At 48.4% G+C, this 20,603-nt stretch overlaps 1 protein-coding gene across 1 annotated transcript in view; it reads left to right on the top strand.

Annotated features, from left to right (window-relative positions):
• Nucleotides 1–18,645, top strand: part of LMBRD2 (LMBR1 domain containing 2) — a 44,016-nt gene extending 25,371 nt beyond the window's left edge. The window contains exons 8-18 of the mRNA XM_040420972.1: nt 439–552; nt 1,800–1,983; nt 2,155–2,336; nt 3,331–3,464; nt 5,211–5,316; nt 5,409–5,506; nt 6,465–6,568; nt 7,814–7,860; nt 8,590–8,695; nt 9,397–9,523; nt 17,420–18,645. Of these exons, the coding sequence (XP_040276906.1) occupies nt 439–552; nt 1,800–1,983; nt 2,155–2,336; nt 3,331–3,464; nt 5,211–5,316; nt 5,409–5,506; nt 6,465–6,568; nt 7,814–7,860; nt 8,590–8,695; nt 9,397–9,523; nt 17,420–17,486 (1,269 nt within the window). The 3' untranslated portion in view covers nt 17,487–18,645. The remainder of the gene's footprint in view (nt 1–438; nt 553–1,799; nt 1,984–2,154; nt 2,337–3,330; nt 3,465–5,210; nt 5,317–5,408; nt 5,507–6,464; nt 6,569–7,813; nt 7,861–8,589; nt 8,696–9,396; nt 9,524–17,419) is intronic.
• The last annotated feature ends 1,958 nt before the right edge of the window (nt 18,646–20,603 follow it).

The following is a 20,603-nucleotide window of genomic DNA, read 5'->3' on the forward strand; positions in this document are numbered from 1 at the left end:
TGTACTGCAGCTCCGCTCCCATGGCACAGACACTACACAGTGTGCTTCTGGCTCCATCAGGAGTCTAGTGTCTGGCGCTGGCAACTGCCCAAAAATACTGATGGCCCCCAGCTGTCTAATATTGATGTCCTATCTTAAGGATAGGTCACCAATATCGAAGTCCTAGAAATACCCTTTAAATAGATGATATCACCAAGACATTACACCCCAGAGACTGGGGATCAAATAGTTAGAGTTATACGTAGAGATTTGTGTCTCGCTGATTCGCCAGGCGATTTAGAATTCATCCTAGGAATCTAACTGACCATTGTCTGAGATTTTGGGGAATTGTTTCTCCCATCAGATTCCATTTTATGTCATTCTGTTTTAAATCAGCGACTGTTTGTTTATTTGTGAAGTGAAATGTTCTCTTTGTTCTTCGCTCCTGTGTCCTTTCAGTGTCCTGCCGAGTACCAAGAGAAGATGGGGAGAAACATGGATGACTATGAAGACTTTGAAGAGAAAAACATCAACTATCCAAGTGAGAAGACGCTCGTCAAACTTCACAAGCAGGTAACGGACCTCCTAACAAGGAGCAGGCCGAGCGTCAGGCCCTCTTATGACGGCTTTTGCAAAGGTGGTTGTTGCCAAAGTTTTTCTATGTGAATAGCGTGGACCCGCGTGGAGCTAAAGCACAAGTGGACACCCACTGCGGTTTCTAGTGGCATCCAACTGCATACTACAAGAAGAAAGTTGTAGCTATAAACTACACAGTGCTCCACCATTGAAGACAATAGGAGGTGTATTCCATGTGGAATCTGCATTACAGACGAATAACTCCTTGTGAACAGGGCCTAAGACGGAAATCTGCCCAAATAATCAGAATATCGATGTTCCTTTCTCAAGATTTGTAGGAATAAGGTGCATCCCTTACAAGGGTTGTCCTATGACCACTTATCCTCTATCCACAGGATAGGAGATGCATGTCTAATTGATGGAGGTCCAACTGCTGAGACCCCCACCAATAATTAGAATGTTCCCCATTTGAATGGAGTGTCAGACTCGCATGCGTGTCTGCTTCTCCATTCATTCTCTATGGGGCTGGCAAAGATATCCGAATACAAGCGCACGGCTATCTCTGACAGTCCCATACAGTTGTATGGAGCAGCAGTGCTAAATGTATTAATTGTGGCACAATGTTTGTTGAAGGGGTTGTCTCGCTTCAGCAAATGGCATTTATCCTATTTATACAAGGCACTTACTAATGTATTGTGATTGTCCATATTGACTCCTGGTCGTGCGGTGGTCGTGCTTGGGGAAAAAAGCATTGGTCTAGGCGCAGTCCCGGCCACCAGAGAGAATGCTTCTTCCTATAGTGTGCAATCATAACCACCACTGCTGGTTTGCAGGGTGATCCTAATCCTTCTTCGTGATTTTTGGGCTGTTATCTGCAGGAATACATGAGGAGTCCAGATTGGTATTCATTTTCCTACTGCCCCTCGTTCCTCTGCTGTCACCATTTAAAGCTATGCTGAACCGCAGGACTGTTGCGCATACGAGTCCTCTTCATTATGTTAGCATAGCAGTCCGGACTGTGTATTTCAGCACTGCTTTGAGTGCTGATATATTGGAGGGAGGGCGGCAGGTAGTGCGAAAATATAAAATAGTGGTCTGGACTCCTTATGTGCAGCAATACACATGAATTACTGTAGATAATAGTCCAGAATCGTGGTGAAAAGTTCCCTTTTAAGCCCACCATTCACTCCTACCTTCATAGTCCTTGTTTGCATCATCTAACTCCTCTGGTTCTCTGTCCACAGGTGAACTATGCTGTCCAGAGACATAACCGCACCCAGGTCCAGTGGCGGATGCTCCTGGAACAAGCCTTTCACCTGGAGGATGTAGCAAAGAATGAGACCAGCGCCACCAGACAATTTGTCCATACCTTCCCTCCCCTGGAGCCAGAAAGCTGGATCACCAGGCACGTCTACACCCCCGCCCTCGGTAGGTCCTGTGCTCGTGGTATATAATACAAGCTCCTTTTCCTTCTCCACTTCAGCAATGTGATGTCATCTCACCCAGTCTGCTGCAGTGATGTCAGTGAGGGGCGGCTCTATGGCCAGTGCCTGACCGCTGTTAAACCGCTGAATAATGTCTTCTTTTTTCCCTGCACAGAGTGGTACTGGGAGTGTTTTCTGCGCCCCTGGTGTTCGCGGATCTTGGCCGTGGTCTTGGCGCTGTTCTCCGCTGTGGTGGTGTGGTCGGAATGCACTTTCTTCAGCACACATCCCGTCTTGTCTCTCTTCGCTGTCTTCATACAACAAGCAGAAAGGACCTACAATTATATTTATATTGAGGTAAGGATAATTTGTATGTGTTTTTTTTTTTTGTTTGTTTTTTTTTTTGCAAATGCATGAGCGATGACTTCCCTGATCATCACTAGTGTCTCACATCTTCAGATATCGAATTTACAAGCAGAACTATTTAACATATTAGATAACCTATTGTGTATTCCATCGTGCCCTTGGCACCAAACGCTGTTCCCTTTACCCGTGCAGGCAACTATTGGCATAGGGTACTCCCTCGTTGAAATCAGATGAAGACCGTCAGTGCTCCCCAAATCTAGCAAGAGCAAGTCTGGTGCCCAGTTATGAGAGACAGCTGAGGAACAAAGGATCTCCATTTCCAGATTGGTGGAGGGCTGAGTGGATCCTCCACCAATCAGACAATTATCCCTTATCCTATAGATGGGTTTAAAACGTAGCACAACATCTTTAAAGGGGTATTCCATCTTTTTATGTTTGTAAACCAGTCATGGGCAGCAGCCGTGCATGTGACCTCAGTCCGTACCAAAAGTTTGCACGTGGGGACTGGAGCTTGGCTAAGAGAGTGGTGGACCGGAGGAGCCAGAACCGAGCAGGGGAGTATGCTGGACCTCACAGGTCCAGCAGGGAGGAGAGAGATTTTAAAAAGTTAGCAAAGCTGGAATACCCCTTTAACCCATTGCTTGCTACAGTCAAGAGTGACCCCCGGCATGACCCCAGGGAACCCTCCCCTGTTTTATTTGGGTCACCCAGTATGTCTTTCCAGTCAGTACAGCACTGTACTGTATTAGGAAGACAGATGTGCTCCATATAAGAGAGCGCTGCTGAGGGACATTTCTGGCCAAGTTTTCTAGTATAAATGTACGATTTCTCGAAATAAACTATATTTAAAAAATGTTCCCCATCTCTGTCCCAACACATGAGCACAAAAAACACTTAAAGATGTTGAATTATTGACGCTTGTTAACGCCGCCCCTTTACTTCCTCGTAGTCATGAAATCCTGAAGAATATCTTGTGTCTTCTCAGGTGGCCTGTTTCTTCACCATATTCTTCTTGAGCATCTGTGTCTATTCTACCGTCTTCAGGATCCGGGTATTTAACTATTACTATTTCGCTTCCCATCACCAAACGGACGCATACAGTCTCCTGTTCAGCGGCATGTAAGTGAATGGCGGCCCCAGGATCTCCGTGTGCTACTGGCCTCTGTCCTTAGTAACTCCTGTGTCCCACCTAATTGCCCCGCGATATGGCTTGCAAAGTGGAGATGGTTTATGTGCATTTGCATAAAAAGTGGGCATTCCTGTTATTGTAAGCAGAATGGGCTCTAATGAAGTGATGATGGGGGGTCAAATCAAGGGTTAAGTCAGACCCCCTCCGATCTGATATTGATGACCAGTCCTGAGGATAAGTCATCAATATCAGAAACCAGGCAACCCCTTTAAGCTGTTTCCATAGCTCCCAATATTTGCATCCCCATTAAGCCCCATTAAGCCCCACCTGGGAATACCCACAAACATAATGTGTAGGAGATCATATAGACTCCATCTTGTCTCCTCATAGTGGGCTCTTCCCCCTCCCATAATCCTATACTCTCTGATTCTTACATAAGAGTTTAGAATATTCTGTTCTAGAGATTTCGTAAGAATACAAGCACTGCAGGATGAAAAACGAGATTTTCACCATTGTTTTTAGTTCATTTTTATTCACAGCCTTATTACAGTCTTGTGGATACAAATAAGTGTAGATTCTTCTAAGGCCTCATGCACACGACCATTGTTTTGGTCCGCATCCGAGCTGCAGTTTTTGCGGCTCGGGTGCGGACCCATTCACTTCACTGGGGCGGCAAAAGATGCGGACAGCCCTCCGTGTGCTGTCTGCATCCGTTGCTCTGTTCCGTGGCCCCACAAAAAAATATAACCTGTCCTAATCTTGTCCGTTTTGCGGACACGAATAGGCATTTCTACAATGGACCGCCCGTTCCGTTCCGCAAATTGCGGAAGGCACACGTGCGGCTTCCGTGACCCTGGTGACCCAAACAATGGAGGAGGGGGGGCCCTTGTGTCATGCAGGGGGGTCACTCTTGACCTTAGCAATCAAAGGGTTATTCCAGCTTTTATAAGTTTTTAAATTCTCCCCCCTCCCCGCTGGACCTGTGGAGTCGAGCATTCTTTCCAGCTCCCCGCCTCTCGGTTCTGGCTCATTTGGTCCAACGCTCTCTTTGCGGGTGGTAAACGGCCCTTACAGCTTTATATCTACTCCCCTATTGTGTTTGTTGCTATGTTATTTATGACTCTGTTTGCACTTCAACCACCTGATTGTAAAGCGCTCTGGAATATGTTGGCGCTATATAAATAAAGATTATTATTAATAACATAAAAAAGCTGGAATATCCCTTGATGTTTTAAACCTATCCATAGCATAAGGGATTAGTGTCTGAGTGGTGGGACCCCAACTGATCACAAGAATGGGGATCCTATGGAGCAGTGCTCGAGCATACGCCTTGCTGCACCCTTCATTTCTCACTTACTGCTGGAGATAACCAATGGCGCGGCACCGTGCATGCTCATCTGCCTGTTCCCAGTGCTCAGACTCCTGAAAATAAAGGATGTGTCTAAAACTTGGCTCAATCCATTTAAATGGCTGCATTTGGCCATTAGAGCAGCAGCATGGCGAACATTAGGCAGCCAAGCAGCTTCTCCATGTCAACACATACAGCGCTGTTGAATAGGGCCCCTTACCATCTTAGTGGACGTTAAGGGGTTAACATTGGGTAAGGAAACATGGACTGTACCTTATGTGTTCCTCCTTTTTCATTCCAATTTATCAGTATTTTGGAGGAATATTAATGTAAATTACAAGTGTGCTGATCGGTATACCGTGATCCTCTATGAACTCTCTTCCTTCAGGTTGTTTTGCCGCCTGACGCCTCCGTTGTGTCTGAATTTCTTGGGTCTGACTCACATGGATGGATCAATTTCCCACCAAAATACTGAGCAGACGGCCTACACATCAGTAAGTACAGGAACGTCTGACCGCAGTCCCATGTAAATACTACTCTGATAACATTTTACTTTAAATTTTTTATTTTTTTTTCTTCCCCACAGATTATGGGATCTTTAAAGGTCCTACCGCTCATTGCTGATGTATTTTACATCTATTACCCCATGCTGGTGGTCATTCTATGTATTGCCACTTATTTCAGGTAAGATAAGCAGTCTGATGTCTTAAAGGGGTTCTCCAGAATTTACATACTGATGACCCTATCCTCAGGATAGGTCATCCATATGAGATCCGGCACCTCTACCAATCAGCTTTTTGAGGAGGCTGCAGCAATCCTGTGAGCACCATGGCTTCCTCGCTGCTTACCAAGCACAGCGCTGTATATCGTATAGTGGCTGTGCTTGGTATTGCAGCTCAACCCTATTCACTTGAATGGGACTGAGCTGCACCTAGATCATGTGACCGATGAACATGACGTCACTGGACTGGAAAGAGGCCTGAGCGCCTCAGCCTCTTCATACAGCTGATCGGTGGGGGTCCTGGGAGTTGAACCCCCGCCGATCTCATATTAGGTCATCAATATATAAATCCTGTAGAACCCCTTTAAGAAATCGCGGAGAGAAACCCCTCATCGCCAATTTCTCTTGCAAAGTCTGCACTGCATCCTTCATCATCCCACCTCGAGTTCTAGCAAATATTCACTGGCAGCCATAAAGCTGAGATATAGGGGGCTCTTTGAAAGGGTCATGAGATATGGGGGCTCTTTGAAAGGGTCATCACACTGCAGTTCTGGTGATCACTGGTAGCTTTGTCCCCTGATGACGCCACTTAGTTAAATAGCCAAGTTAAATCTCTTTTTTACCTTATAGAGGCTCTGATGTGTTAATGAGGGGTAAGGAAATACTGCTTACCACAATCACTCTGGTGTGAAGACCCTGCCAAATAACACCCTGTATCTCAGCTTCCTGAATCCCCCTGTGATATGGTGTGAGACATTCAGGTTACCTGCAGGAACGGTTTGCTGAATAAATCCATACACCTCCTCCACCATCAATATGCATGTTCAGTATTCGAGATGAGCAGAAGCAGAGATGTCTGGCAGCCCCTTATCTCCAATCTTAACGTTTCTCACTATGAGTTGTTCTGTGCTTATCTCTCAGTTTGGGGACGCGCTGCTTGAACTTGCTTGGATTCCAGCAGTTTATGGGGGACAACGACATGACATCTGACCTGACCGATGAGGGGAAGGAGTTAATCAGGAGAGGTAATCCTTGATCAGCTGTTTGCTATTACAAGGGACATACCGTATGTTTGAGGAAAGCACAAGCTTCATTTATTTCATGCACTTAAAGGGGTTGTCCGGTTTCAAGATTAAGTCGGATAACACAGAGCATCCGACTGCAGTAAAAAAAAGGGATCATTACTCACCTGGCAGATCCCACGCCACTGCTCTGGTTCTCCTGGCATGTCAACAGGTTATGACTGCTGCAGCCAATCACTGACCTCTCTTCTCATCCATTTTCTGCCCTTCCACATTGTGTGCTGAGCTCCGGTCCTCAACGCTGCTCTTTGTTTTTCTGGCTGCAGCAGTGATGTTCTGCGCACACAGGTGACCATTGGTGCCAATCACTGTCCTCAGCAGTACCACTGAGGCCAATGATTGGCTGCACAGTGACTTGTGTGCACAGAATGTCACTGCTGCAGCCAGGAAGATGTCAGCACACATTGGAGGACCAGAGTGTAGCACGAGAAGACGCATAGGAGTAAAGGGGTGACTATCGCTTCTTTTTGTTTTTGTTTTTTTTAGACCATTTACCAAGGCTGCCTGGTAAATGGACCCCTTTAAGCCACTTTCTAAACAGTCTTCAGTCCCACTTTCTTATTTCGCTTCTGCAGGATGTATGCAAGTCCACCTAGCTGCAGGTGCTGCTGAATCTGACATAAATCTGTCAGGGGCTCTGTTCCTGGAGAGCAGATCAGATTGTGGAGAGGAGGAAAAGGATCCAAGGAGATCACACAGGCTGTAGATGGGGAGTGGTGCACACAGCAGTCTGCAGGGGGAAGGCAGTAAGATCTTGGACACACATATCTAGCATGTTTTAGGGAGAGGGGCTTTTCCACATCCAAACTGAATATCGGGGGCTCTGAAATGAATGAACTGAAACTTAGTGCAACTTTTTTTTTTTTTTTACTCAAGGTGATAGATTCTATATTCCTGACCTTTCTAATGATAGTTTTTCTGCAGTCGTCTATGCATCTTCAGGTTGCTTAGGAATAGGCACTGGGGACATGGCATTGTTTTCTTGGCCATAGGAGAAGGTCAATTTTGTTGTGCCCAATCCACTGTTTTCCTGAAGATTACTCGCAGCACAGTTATCACACAGATAAGCAGACCTCCTCTATATGGCCATCCATAAGCCAACTTTTACCTAGTGTCTATGGCTGCCAGTAGAAACATCCATTGTAAGAAACGAAAACCTGAAAACAAACGTATTAACTCTTCTTCTAGAGAAAAGAAAGCGCCAAAGGCACGAAGATGGAGAAACTCGCAGAAGGGTAAGATAACGTGTCATTCATAGAAATTTTCTTGTGCCGTCTGTTAAATGGGGTTGTCCGACCTCCAAAACAAGTTTAAAGGGCTTAACCAATATCTAAAATATCCCCCCCAATGCCCGGGCCCCTTGTATGGATTATACTTGCCTGCTTCCTGGCACCCACATCGCTCTCGATCCCTGCACGGCCGCCGCTGCATCTCTCAGTCACTCGGATCAAAACATCTGGCAACGGGGTTGAGGGGGGTTTCAGCCAATAGCAGGCTGCAACGGCGATCAGCCTCAAGGGGGAGATGCAGCGGCGGCTGTGCAGGGATCCGGGTGCTGAGGAGCAGGTAACTATAATCCATACAAGGGGCCCGGGGATTGGGGGGGGGATACTTTAGATATCGGATAACCCCTTTAATTATGGCCCTGAAAGTGAGTAGCAAGTAAAAAATCTACACTGCATTCTAGCGCTGAGGGTCTCATCCTCGCTGCATCTTGTGAACCGGACTTTTGACAATCCGCCACATTACGACGTGCACTGCTGCAGCCATTCGTTGGCCTCAGAGGTCATGTCACTGCTGATTACCTGATTTCAAGACCCCAATGGCATCTGTGGATTTGACCCAATACAAGCACTGCCACCGATCTGCGCCAGAATCTACAGTGGATTTCATATACTTGTGATGCGTCTTTGCATGCCATCCATAGAAAACTACTCGTACATCTTATTGATCTGCCGTTGCAGGAGTGGAAGGAGCGCTACGCCAGTAACAGGGAAGACTCCAGCCGAAACAGGAACGTCAACTCTGAACCAAAAGAGCCGACGTACACAGAAATGACCACCAGCCGATGTGAGTGGCACTGCTTTTACTGGGTGGTTGTTTAGCATAGTTCCACCTTTACACATTTGAACTAGATAGAACTTTAACCATATGTTGACCTCTGCTGTGATGGTACAGTACGGGCAAGAGTCCACAGATAACCCACACTGTACTATGATGGTGCTCCGATTGTGGTGGCTATCAGCCGATGTGAGCGTCACTGCTGTCATATAGGGTGCTTGATATGTGTGGGCATTCAGTGTAGCTCCACTGTTTAACCCTATGCTGACATATGCCATAATAGTACGTTGCAGGCAAGAGTCCTCAGACGACATACGCTTTGTTATCATGTGACTTGAGATGAGTGAATTGATTCTACCAAATCACATTCATTCAGAAATCAGCCTTCTCAAGTTGCGAGGGGCTGGCCCTGCTGCTCAAGAGACTCCCCCTCTCCCTGGCCCTGTCAGTCTCGCGTGTCCACTGTTGCTCTGCGTAGCGGCACAAGCACAGGGCATCTGCTGCTGATACCTCAGCAGCGCAGATGCCGACTGTGCATGCGCCGCTCCACTTCCTGGTCTATCCAGAAGTGTGTGGCGCATGCGCGTGTCAACAGTGAGCGCAGGAATTGGATTGGTTTCACTGTGCATCCCTTCACTTCTCCCTTCCACGTGTTTCTATATTTTTTTTTCCTCCTTTTTTTTTTCACGTCCTGTTTTGTATTTTTACAGCATCAAAGTACACGCGGTCAAATAACCGCACAGAACGGGATCGGATAGAGCTGCTGCAGGATGCCGAGCCCCTGGATTTCAATGCGGACACTTTCACAGATGATCCACTGGACTCGGAGTCTGGAAGGTTTGTCTTGCTCTTGTCAGTTTGGGATAATAAAGCGGTTAAAGGCGTAATTGTTTTAGACTGAATTCAAAGGACAGAACCGATGTCACCACATGGGAAGTTTTCGAAAGAATATTCCAGTTCTAGCAAATACAGATTTAGGAGGTCATTTACTATACAGAAATACTCCTAAATTAGGCGTATTTCAGGCGCAGAGGTTAGTTGCTCCGCTGTCTGTGACTTCGCCTCGCTAGCGCCAGGTATAAAATCATTTCCGTTTCATTCACCATTTTCTACGCCTGGTTTAGGCATAGAAAAAGGTCTAAATGTAAGACCTCTAGGAAGCTGCCTTACATTTAGAACTGGCTATGGATGTGCCGAGGTTATGGAGAGACCGGCGCCTCTACATAACTTTGGCGGATCCACCACCAGTGCAGGGCCTTTATTAAGACCGGCGTCTAAAACGCCGGTCTTAATAAATGTGCCCCTTAGTCTTTGTGTCATGGAAAGGATCCAACCTTACCAAATAATTTATTTTAATGTCTCACCATTTTCAAGATCTCTGCTTTCTCTTACTCAGTAGAAACCTTTCTTTGTTTAGTTACATTGGATAACAATGTGTCCTGGCCAAGTCTTTTATTGCGCCGTGCACATAACCTGGACTGATTCTTATTCACTGGAAGTAAATAGTGAAGGTTCTTATTAAGTGAGAGCAAGCAGAGATTATGAAAACTGTGTCTAATTGATAGTGAATGTATAGTGGAAAATTGTAGAACTTTTCACTTGAACCAGAATATCCTTTTTTACTGTTTTCATACGCATGTTCAGTCATGGAGGTCTGAAACCTGGTCAGACCCTGTTAGGCTACTTTCACATCTGCGTTTTTGCTGGATCCGGCAGGGGATCAGCAGAAACGCATCTGTTCAATAATACAATCATCTGCATCTGTTCAGAACGGATCCGTTGTATTATCTCCAAAATGAACAAGATGGAACTAAAACCCTTGTAAGTCAATTGTTTTTTTCTCGCCCAGTTTCCTTGGGGGACACAGATAACCTTGGGTATAGCTCATCTCCATAGGAGGCGTGACACTAAGTGAAGACTGTTAAGCCCCTCCTCCACAGCTATACCCTCAGCCTGGAGAGAGAGACTGCCAGTTTTTTGCTTAGTGTCCAAGGAGGCAAGACACTCCCTGCTCTGCAGGGCTGGTTTCTCCTTGTTTAAATTTTAGTTTTTTAGTTTTTTCTTTTCTTTTTGTTCCAGATCATCAGGGATAACAGAGACGCACTAGACCTCTCTGTTCTCCCGGGGTTGAGCTGCGCCAGTGCCGGTCACCCGCACTGCTGCCTCCCCCACAGAAGACAAGGTGGATCAGGGCAGCCCAGCTCCCCTACATCCCGCCAGCGCAAGGGTCGCCCGCACGCCAAGTCCCTCTTCCAGCGTCCTGCCACTACGGTGCCAGTAGCTGAAGGGGCGACCCTGCTGGAATGGACCGAGGGTGAAGACGGCTGTGGTAAGAGATTGGCTTCTCCAGCCCTACGTCTCCCACCCCCCCACCCTGGTCTCCTGCGTGCCTGACCCCCATATTGGGCCTCTAGTCCCCTGCTGGATCTATGCTGGCCCCTGGGGTGCCGCACAGCGGCAATCTCCTTCTGCCCCCTTCCTGCCTGGGACATGCAGCCAGTGGCTGTCTCCACAGCCAGCTACAGAAGCGGCAACATAGTTTATTTCTTTATCAGCACAGGCACCCGGTCTCTGGGTCCCCCCCTACATCTCCTACCGGAGTGTTGCTCCAGGCCTGAGGCTCCTGACGGCTGTGGAGTAAGGCCTCGCCTCCGGCCGACATTGGTATTCCGGTGCGGCCGGGCGCCGCAAAAATCTTAGCCCAGGCTCCGCGGCCTGCCAGGCCGCCATTCCGGGTCCCTGACTTTTCCGGCCGGCGGGGTGGGCTCCCGCGGCCGGCAAGCCGCCATTCCGAGCAAGCCGCCACTCTGGGCCCCTGACTCTTCCGGCCGGCGGGGTGGGCTCCCGCGGCCGGCAAGCCGCCATTCTGGGCCCCTGACTCCTCCGGCCGGCGGGGTGGGCTCCCGCGGCCGGCTTTGGGCTTGACTTCTAGGCCCAGCAGGCCCCGGCCGACCGTCGGTGCCGGTCGGTGGGGCTCCGCAAATTTTGGCCCAGGCTTCGCGGCCTGCTGGGCCGCAATTCCGACCGGCCCGCGGGGTGGGCACCCGCGGCCGGTTTGATGCCACTCCGCCTCAGGTCCTGGCGGTACATACCGGGCGCCGCAAATTTAGTCCCCGGCTTCACGGCCTACTAGGCCGCAAAATTCCGGCCTCTGGTGGAGGGGGCGGGAACTTCTCCAGGCGCGAATTTTTCCCGCCGGGAGGTTCCTCCGCCCCCAGGGGATCGCAGCGCCGCCCTCCAGGCCGGATCCATGTTAACCCTTTGGGTACAGGCCGGATCCCAATGGGCCGGTATGGCTGGCCCCCCCTTTTTCCTTTTTCCTGACTATCTGTGCCCCTATATGGTGGCACCCTTTAGCCTCAGAGAGGCTGTGTTTTTAATAAAAAAAAAAAAAAAAAAAAAAAAAAAGAAAAAGAAATAATAATAAATATATATATATAATAATAATAACAGATTTCTTTTGGACTGCGCAGGACGCTGCAGCCTCATCAGTAGTGCTGCATGTCTGCATGCCCTCTTTCCACAGGCGGCATAGTGTTGCGCTCCCAACCTGCGTCGCTGCTAGGGCATTTCCCCTTTTAGGCGGTTTTCCTGCCCTCTTCCAGGATACGGCGCTGGCCAAGTGCATGCGGCCCTTCCGTAGGCAGCATTCATCATCTCTCCAGTTATGGTGCCTGCCATGTGCATCCCCCCCCTCCTAGGCGGGATACTGCACTCTCCCTGGCTGCCGGCTGGCCATGTGCATGACCCCCTTTTAGGCGGAATACTGCACCTTCACCGGATACGGTGCTGGCCATGTGCACACCCCCCTTCCATAGGCGGAATGCTGCACTCTCTCTATGGATTTGCTGCCGGCCATGTGCACGACCCCCTTCTCTAGGCGGAACGCTGCACTCTCGCTGGATTCACTGCCGGCCATGTGCGTCACCCCCTTCCATGGGCGGAACGCAGCGCTCTCACTGGATTCGTTGTCGGCCATGCGCGTGACCCCCTTCCATGGGCGGAAGGCAGCGCTCTCACTGGATTAGTTGCCGATCATGTGCATGACCCCCCCTTTTTAGGCGGAATACTGCACTCTCACCGGATACGGTACTGGCTATGTGCACGACCCCCTTCCATAGGCGGAACGCTGCACTCTCTCTGATGGGCTATGATGTACTTATGTACTATGTTACTATGCTGCACTCTCACTGGTTTCGCTGCCAGCCATAGGCATGACTCAGGCAGCATACATACATCCCTCTGTCTGTGGTGTTTTCTCGCAGGTACGTTACTGGCCATGTGCATGTACCCCATACATGGCGGGGTGCTTGCACTCTCGCTGGATCCGCTGTCGGCCATATGCATGACCCCTCTTCCGTGGGCGGTGTACGCACTCTCGCTGGATTCGCTGCCTGCCATGGGCATGCCTTCCTTCCTCAGGTGACATACATACATTCTCACTGACTGTGTTTGTCTCTCACCAGTACGTTGCTGGCCATGTGTATGACTCCCATACATGGCGGGTGCACGCACTCTCCCTGGATGAGATGCTGGCCATGTGCATTACCCCCCCTTTTTGTCTGGGCGGCATGCTACACTCTCACCGGATACCTTGCTGGCCATGAGCATGGCCCTCTAACATGGGTGGAACGCTTGCACTCCCATTGGATACGGTGCTGGCCTTGTGCGTGACCACCCCACATTCCATGGGCAGAATTTGGCACGCTCATGAGATTCACGGCTGTCCTTGTATGGCTGTGCTGGACTTGTACATGTCCCCCTTCATTGGCAGAGTAGTTGCACTCTCGCTAAGTCAGTGTTGGGTGTATTATTGCACACTCACTTAATGCTAGGATAACCCTGTGCATGTTCCCCTTTCACTAGGTGGACCTCCTGCGTTCCTGCTGGATTATATGGTATGTCCTGCTTCTCTGAAGTAGGTACGGCCTTAGGCATCACTCCCTTTTGGGACCGGCCTTTGCACTCTTGCCGACTGCAGTTTGCCAGATACAATTTCCCCCCTTTCGGGGCGGACTGCTTGCGTTCCATCGCATGCTATACTAGGCTTGTGCATAACTCCCTTGCAGGTTGCACTTTGCAATTACGTACATGCTGTGGCACTCTGTGGCGAGCCCCCTTTTTCGCTGAATTAACCTTTTGCAGTGAGTGGACGTTCTTGTGCGTTGTTTGGGCCGTGTATGCCTTCTCCTCCTGTAGGTGGGTTGGCCTTCTCACTGCTTACGAGCTGCTCGTACGTATGCCTCATCTGCTTCCTGCGGCATACTTTTGTTTTCTTGGGATACGATGCTTGCCGCAAGCCTTGCACTCGTCTCTAAGGAGTTCATTCTGTCCACCTGACCCGGACGGGCTCTACTTGCTCTATGCTGCACGGAGCTGGGTGGTACTCATTCATTTAGTTGGCCCTTCATCCCAGGGAGTGTTCGTGGTTCCTAGATGCGTGCCCATTCGTCCTTCCGCGGTATTGCTTCCCTGCGCTAGTGGTCACATGGTCGAGAGTGCTGTTGTCTGGAGCGCCCCTCGAATTCTTCGTTGGCTCTGGCAGGACTGCGGTTCCCTTGCCTGCTCAAATTTCCTCCTCTTCGGATGTAGTGTGGTATAAGTCCTTCCTCTTGGCGCCTCTACGCTTCAGTCTGATCTGCTACCAAGTGCGGGCTGCTTTTCTCGGGAAGGTCACCCAAATTCTCTTGGGTGCTCGATTACCCAGGTCGGAGGACCTCCACCTTGGGTTCTTCAGGGTATTCGCCTTCTGCGAGGCGGTGAACCGGGCATCTCGCAGTGTAGCAGGGTTCTGCTTTTGAGCTGTCCTATGGCTTCCCTGTTGCCCACTCCTCCGTTCGGTTGGAGGGTGTTATGCCGGCCTCTGTCTCGACTACCTTATCTCGCTGGCTCTGTTTGGCTCCCGCTCGGTACAGATCACTCCGATGTGGCTTCTGTCCCGCCAGACTTCAGAGGCTGTTCCTTCACTGTCCTCCCCTCTGGGAAGAGCATGGTTGTTCATGTGGATGGTTCCGGTGTTCCTTTTGGCCTCGTTCTGTCTCCCTTGTTCACACTGGCTGTACTGGCTGTGCCTATTTACCGAGTCTACCGCGTTCTGTCCTCCCGCTGAGTGCAGATTGCGTGGTCCATTCTAAGACAATGGTCCTGCTGTAGACTTACCTTCTCGGTAACTTGGGGGGACTACCTTTCGGTCCAGATTGTCCTTTGATCTCCCACACCGGGACTGTAGAACATGGCTACATCAGCATGGACTTTAGCCTGTCTTGTCCTGGCATCTGGCGGATACTGGGCGGACCCTTTGGTTCCGTTCCGTCTGTCCTTCTGCTCCCCCACTGGGTGGATACGGGACAACGTTGCTCGGGGGCCGACTGGACCAGTTTTGTCGACTTCTGCCCGTGTTACTGGTCTGCGCCTGATCACATTGGGTTTTCGTCCGCTTGCCAGGCGACTCCAGCGGGTTCGCTATTGTCCGCTCCTGGCTGTATTTTCGTCCAGGATCTGTCGTAAGACTTATGTTTTTTTTTTTTTTTTTTTTTTTTTTTTTGTCTGGGGTTCTGTGGGAAGCTGTGCATTCCCCACTCTGACTTTTTCTCTCCCCATGGTTCTGTCTTTTTTCCAGTCCGGCCTGGACCTGGGACTGAGATTCCTTTACTTGAGGTGTCAAGTGTCAGCGCTGTTCTTCCTCTTCCAGCGTTCCCCGGCCCTCTGGGCCTGTCAAGACCTTCTTACTTGAAATGGCTCTTGGGTTCCTCTGTACTGTCCTTCGGTACCGCCCTGGGAACTACATACTGAGCTCTCGGCGTTCCAATCTTTTCCTTGGAGCCGTTACAGAAGTTCTCTCTACCCCGCCTGTCCTGTACGGTTGTGTTTCCGTATCAGTCGTGTCTCTGACGGGTGCCTGAATGGCCCCTTTTTTTGTTCTGAGCCTTCTGTCTTTTCCCAGGACAGGGCTGTTTCTACATCCCGTTCCTTCCTTCTGAAGGTGGTGTTGCCTTTCGCTTCAACACTTCACCGATTTGGACGTTGTTTGGGCCTTGCCGGTTTTACTTGGAGATCTCCGACTCTTGTCGACGTTCGGTCTCTTGGGTTTCCTGGAGGTCCGCGCTTAGAGTTGACGGACTCCAGGGTCGTTTTCCTCCGCTTTATCAGATTGGCTATTGCTGAGGTTACCGCACCGAGGGCAGGATTCTGCCTTTGCTGTCACCGTTCATTTCACCAGAGCGGTCGGTGCCTCCTGGGCCGGAGGTATTGGGCTTCGGCCATGCATTTGAGCAAGGCGGCCACAGGTCTTCCTTGCACGCTTTACAGAGTTCTACAGGGTGCATACTCTGGCTTCGGCGTATGCTGCTTTGGTCCACCTGGGTCTGCAGGCGGCGGTTCCTTGATGCCTTCGGGTGCTTCGCCTTGGAGCTGTGGTCCCTCCCCTTTTGGACTGCTTTTGAACGTCCCAAGGTCTTCTGTGTCCCCCAAGGAAACTGGGCGAGAAAACGAGATTTTTGTATAACTTACCAGTAAAATCTCTTTCTCGCTCTTTCCTTGGGGGACACAGCACCCACCCATTCATTGTTTTTCTCTACACGGTTTCCGAGTTTGTGTTACCCGTTGGGTAGTTGGCTTGTTGGTTCTTTGTTGGACTTTGCCTTTTCTCACTGCTTGGACACGCAACTGGCAGTCTCTCTCTCCAGGCTGAGGGTATAGCTGTGGAGGAGGGGCTTAACAGCTTTCACTTAGTGTCACGCCTCCTATGGAGATGAGCTATACCCAAGGTCTTCTGTGTCCCCCAAGGAAAGAGCGAGAAAGAGATTTTACTGGTAAGTTATACAAAAATCTCGTTTTTTCGTGTCTTAAAAAACGGATCCGGCACCATTGACTTACATTGTGTTTCACGCCGGATCCATCTTGCTCAGTATCCCATGCCGTACACAAAAACACTGCTTGCAGCGGTTTTGTCTGCGTCATGGGAACGGAACGAAGTGCATTCTGATGCACTTTCTATCAGTTTTATCCCATTGAAAAAGAATGGGGAGAAAACTGAAGCCTTTTGCTGCGGTTTTGACATCCTGTGACTGATCTCAATACCGGAAAGGAAAACGCAGATGTGAAAGTAGCCTTAGCTAAGGGCTAACAAGTGCCCCAAGGAAAACAGGCCATCGGGCGCACCCCAAGAAAGTGCACTCTATATAGAAACTGAGTGCTCTGTTTGGATTAATGCCTGCGGGGTTTCATGTGGCTGCAGACATGGCACCTTCAAGGCTAAAGTTCCTGCAGGTTTTTCTTCTGTTACCCCTGTGTTTCTGTCATTTGCATTGCTTTTTTCCAATTTTGTAATAAGCAGAGCAGCCCTGGATCCTTGCAGGTGCCCTTTTGCGTAACAGGGAAAAAAAAATCTGATGTAGGATAGCCTGTATTGTGTCTATGGGGCAGCAGGATGAGAATACAGTTTAGTCAACTAGCCTCTCTCTCTGCTTCTGAGCTTACGGGGAATCTGCATGGAATTGGATTTCTCCACCCTTCCCTGATTTTTCTATTAGATCACAGAGAAAGGTGCAATACCTCATTTCTCCTGTGGTGGCACTGCAGGGAAATTGAACACTTCCTGTCAGCTTCCTTTGCAGATGATCACTGTGATCAGCTTTCTTTTAGGGGAGCCGTTCAATTAAAGTGCAGGGGATGATGGGACGTCTTATCATGCTGCATTTCACTAACTTTCTACTTTTACCCTTTTTGTTTCAGATATCAGCCAGCCGGACGGTATTTATCCATGTCTAAGTCAAACAGCAAAATATTTGACGATGTATAATGCCTGCAGATTGAACGCCTCAAGCACTAAAGAATGAACCTCCTTCCTCGCAGACCCAACATGGTATCCAATGCAGGGGAATAATACCAGTAGGTAGGGTTTATCTGTACAAGTGCGTCCCACACACATATTGACTGGGACCCGGCCACCAGGACAGACGGTTACAGTGTGGGAAACTGCTCACACGTATTCACTATGGACCGGGTGTCTCTATCAGCTGCATGCACATGTACACAACCCGCAGGCCTCTGCTCAACAAGATGAGATGAGACACTTACTGTATAAAAATGTTACACAATCCTGTGCAGTGCAGGTCACGTATATATATCATCAGTGCAAACGCTGCTGCTGCTCTATTTATTGGGGTTGTCTCTGCTGTTCTCCTGCTTGCACATAGTGGCTGTAAAAAGCCGGGCCTGGAACTGGAACTGACTTTTTATCATTGCATCAAGTATGGCTGACTACTCTGTATACAGCACAATAGAAGTGAATGGGTTTCTACAAAACCCCATTCGCACTGGAGAAAAAAATCTGCAAGGATTGTAGGCCTCCTCTGGATTTCCATAGCTGCGGCATGCGCCATACGTCGCTGCAGAATTAGCATTTTGTGTCTCTCTGAAGGACGGTGTTACAAAATCAGATCTATAGAAATATAGCAAAAACATCAATATAGTCAGCGAATTACACTGGATTCTGTCTTTGCATCTTCCCTTCAATATTTTTCACCGGGCATTTACACTTTTTCGAGGGACCGGTATAGACAACATGGGACACATGAGCACAGAGTATTTTAGCTTTTCATAATTCTCTTTAGATATCAAGGGCTCATACACAGCCGTATTACAGCCTCTCAAGTATCTGGCCCCATACTGCACCCCTGTATGCTTCTGCCTGACATATTATGGAGGTAATTCATCTCTGTAATACAGAGGAATGATATAGTCTCCACAATACAGAACCATTCACACAGCTAAATTACCTAAACAATTACCTAAATTGTTTGAAAATTTGTGCTGATTAATATCATAACATCTTTATCAGGGTTAGATCTCTATTTTTCTGATACAGAGCTCCAGATCCTCTGCATCGATATACTAACGTGATACAAGTCATTGTTCCTGCAGCGCCACTAGGGGGAGCTCAGGATTTTACTGCATAGTGGTATATACAACCAGAGGGAGCTCAGAAGCTTACTGCATACAGATATATACATCCACCACTAGAGGGAGTTCAGGAGATTACTGTATACAGATATACACAACCACCACCAGAGGGAGCTCAGGAGATTACTGCATACAGATATATACAGCCACCACTAGAAGGAGCTCAGGAGATTACTGCATACAGATATATACAGACACCACTAGAGGAAGCTCAGGAGATTACTGCATACAGATATATACAACCACCACCAGAGGGAGCTCAGGAGATTACTGTATACAGATATATATACAACCACCACCAGAGGGAGCTCAGGAGATTACCGCATACAGATATATACAGCCACCACTAGAGGGAGCTCAGGATATTACTGCATACAGATATATACAGCCACCACTAGAGGCAGCTCAGGAGATTGCTGCATACAGATATATACAGCTACCACTAGAGGGAGCTCAGGAGATTACTGCATACAGATATATACAGCCACCACTAGAGGCAGCTCAGGAGATTGCTGCATACAGATATATACAGCTACCACTAGAGGGAGCTCAGGAGATTACTGCATACAGATATATACAGCCACCACTAGAGGCAGCTCAGGAGATTACTGCATACATTATTAGAGTTCTATGTATAACCAGTATGCCATAAGCTCCTGGGCCCCCCTAATCGTTGCTGCAGTAAGACCGAATGGTATCATGTAAGCTGTGTATCAGACAATGGAGCTCTGATTGCCATTAAGATATTAATCAGCAGTAAATTGTGGACAGGATGATAAAAATTTGAGATTCACTTATCTATATTATACTAGTACAATTGCTCTACAGTACTGTTTTTCTTTTACATGTGGACCCCTCCCCCATGATATCTCCTAATGGGGCATATGGACAGGAGTTGTCCTGAGTGTGTAACCCCTTTAACGTCCTAGCTATGGCTTCCCGGTGGGACCATGCCTTTTTGCGACCATATAAAGCCTGAAAGAGCCTGCGTGTAAAGTGCTTTTCCACAGTGTCACTGGGGTCATCCCTCTTCTCTGGACATTTAAACAATTAAAGTTACCTTTTTAGATGACAGCAAGCAGAGCTCTAGGAACTTGTGGGGATTTGATACAAAAATTGTTTACTGAAACTGGAATACCCATTCAAGATATAGACAAATATACGCTGTTTATTATCAAATGATGGGTTCTATCAGCCTTTCATGTGAGCAGTGGTTTCCAGTCTGTGGTCCTCCAGTTCTTCAGAAACTACAGCTCCCATCATCCCCTGACACAGGTGCTGAAGTTTACACACAGCTGGGGAGAGCCTGAGGTTGGTGAGCATTGCATTAAGTCAGCGGAGTATAGCCTGCAGCCACCAGTAGGGGGAGCTAGTTACAGCAACTGTATATACTAAGGTGTATATAGTGTAATATTACATATTATGTGCCTGGTACAATGCAGCACTATGTATTGTGACGGGAATCATATACAGTACAGACCAAAAGTTTGGACACACCTTCTCATTCAAAGAGTTTTCTTTATTTTCATGACTATGAAGGCATCAAAACTATGAATTAACACATGTGGAATTATATACATAACAAACAAGTGTGAAACAACTGAAAATATGTCATATTCTAGGTTCTTCAAAGTAGCCACCTTTTGCTTTGATTACTGCTTTGCACACTCTTGGCATTCTCTTGATGAGCTTCAAGAGGTCGTCCCCTGAAATGGTTTTCCAACAGTCTTGAAGGAGTTCCCAGAGATGCTTAGCACTTGTTGGCCCTTTTGCCTTCACTCTGCGGTCCAGCTCACCCCAAACCATCTCGATTGGGTTCAGGTCCGGTGACTGGAGGCCAGGTCATCTGGCACAGCACCTCATCACTCTCCTTCATGGTCAAATAGCCCTTACTTTCAAAGTTTTCCCAATTTTTCGGCTGACTGACTGACCTTCATTTCTTAAAGTAATGATG

This window comes from Bufo bufo, chromosome 2 (genome assembly GCF_905171765.1).
Source record: "Bufo bufo chromosome 2, aBufBuf1.1, whole genome shotgun sequence".
Taxonomy (NCBI): Eukaryota; Metazoa; Chordata; class Amphibia; order Anura; family Bufonidae; genus Bufo; species Bufo bufo.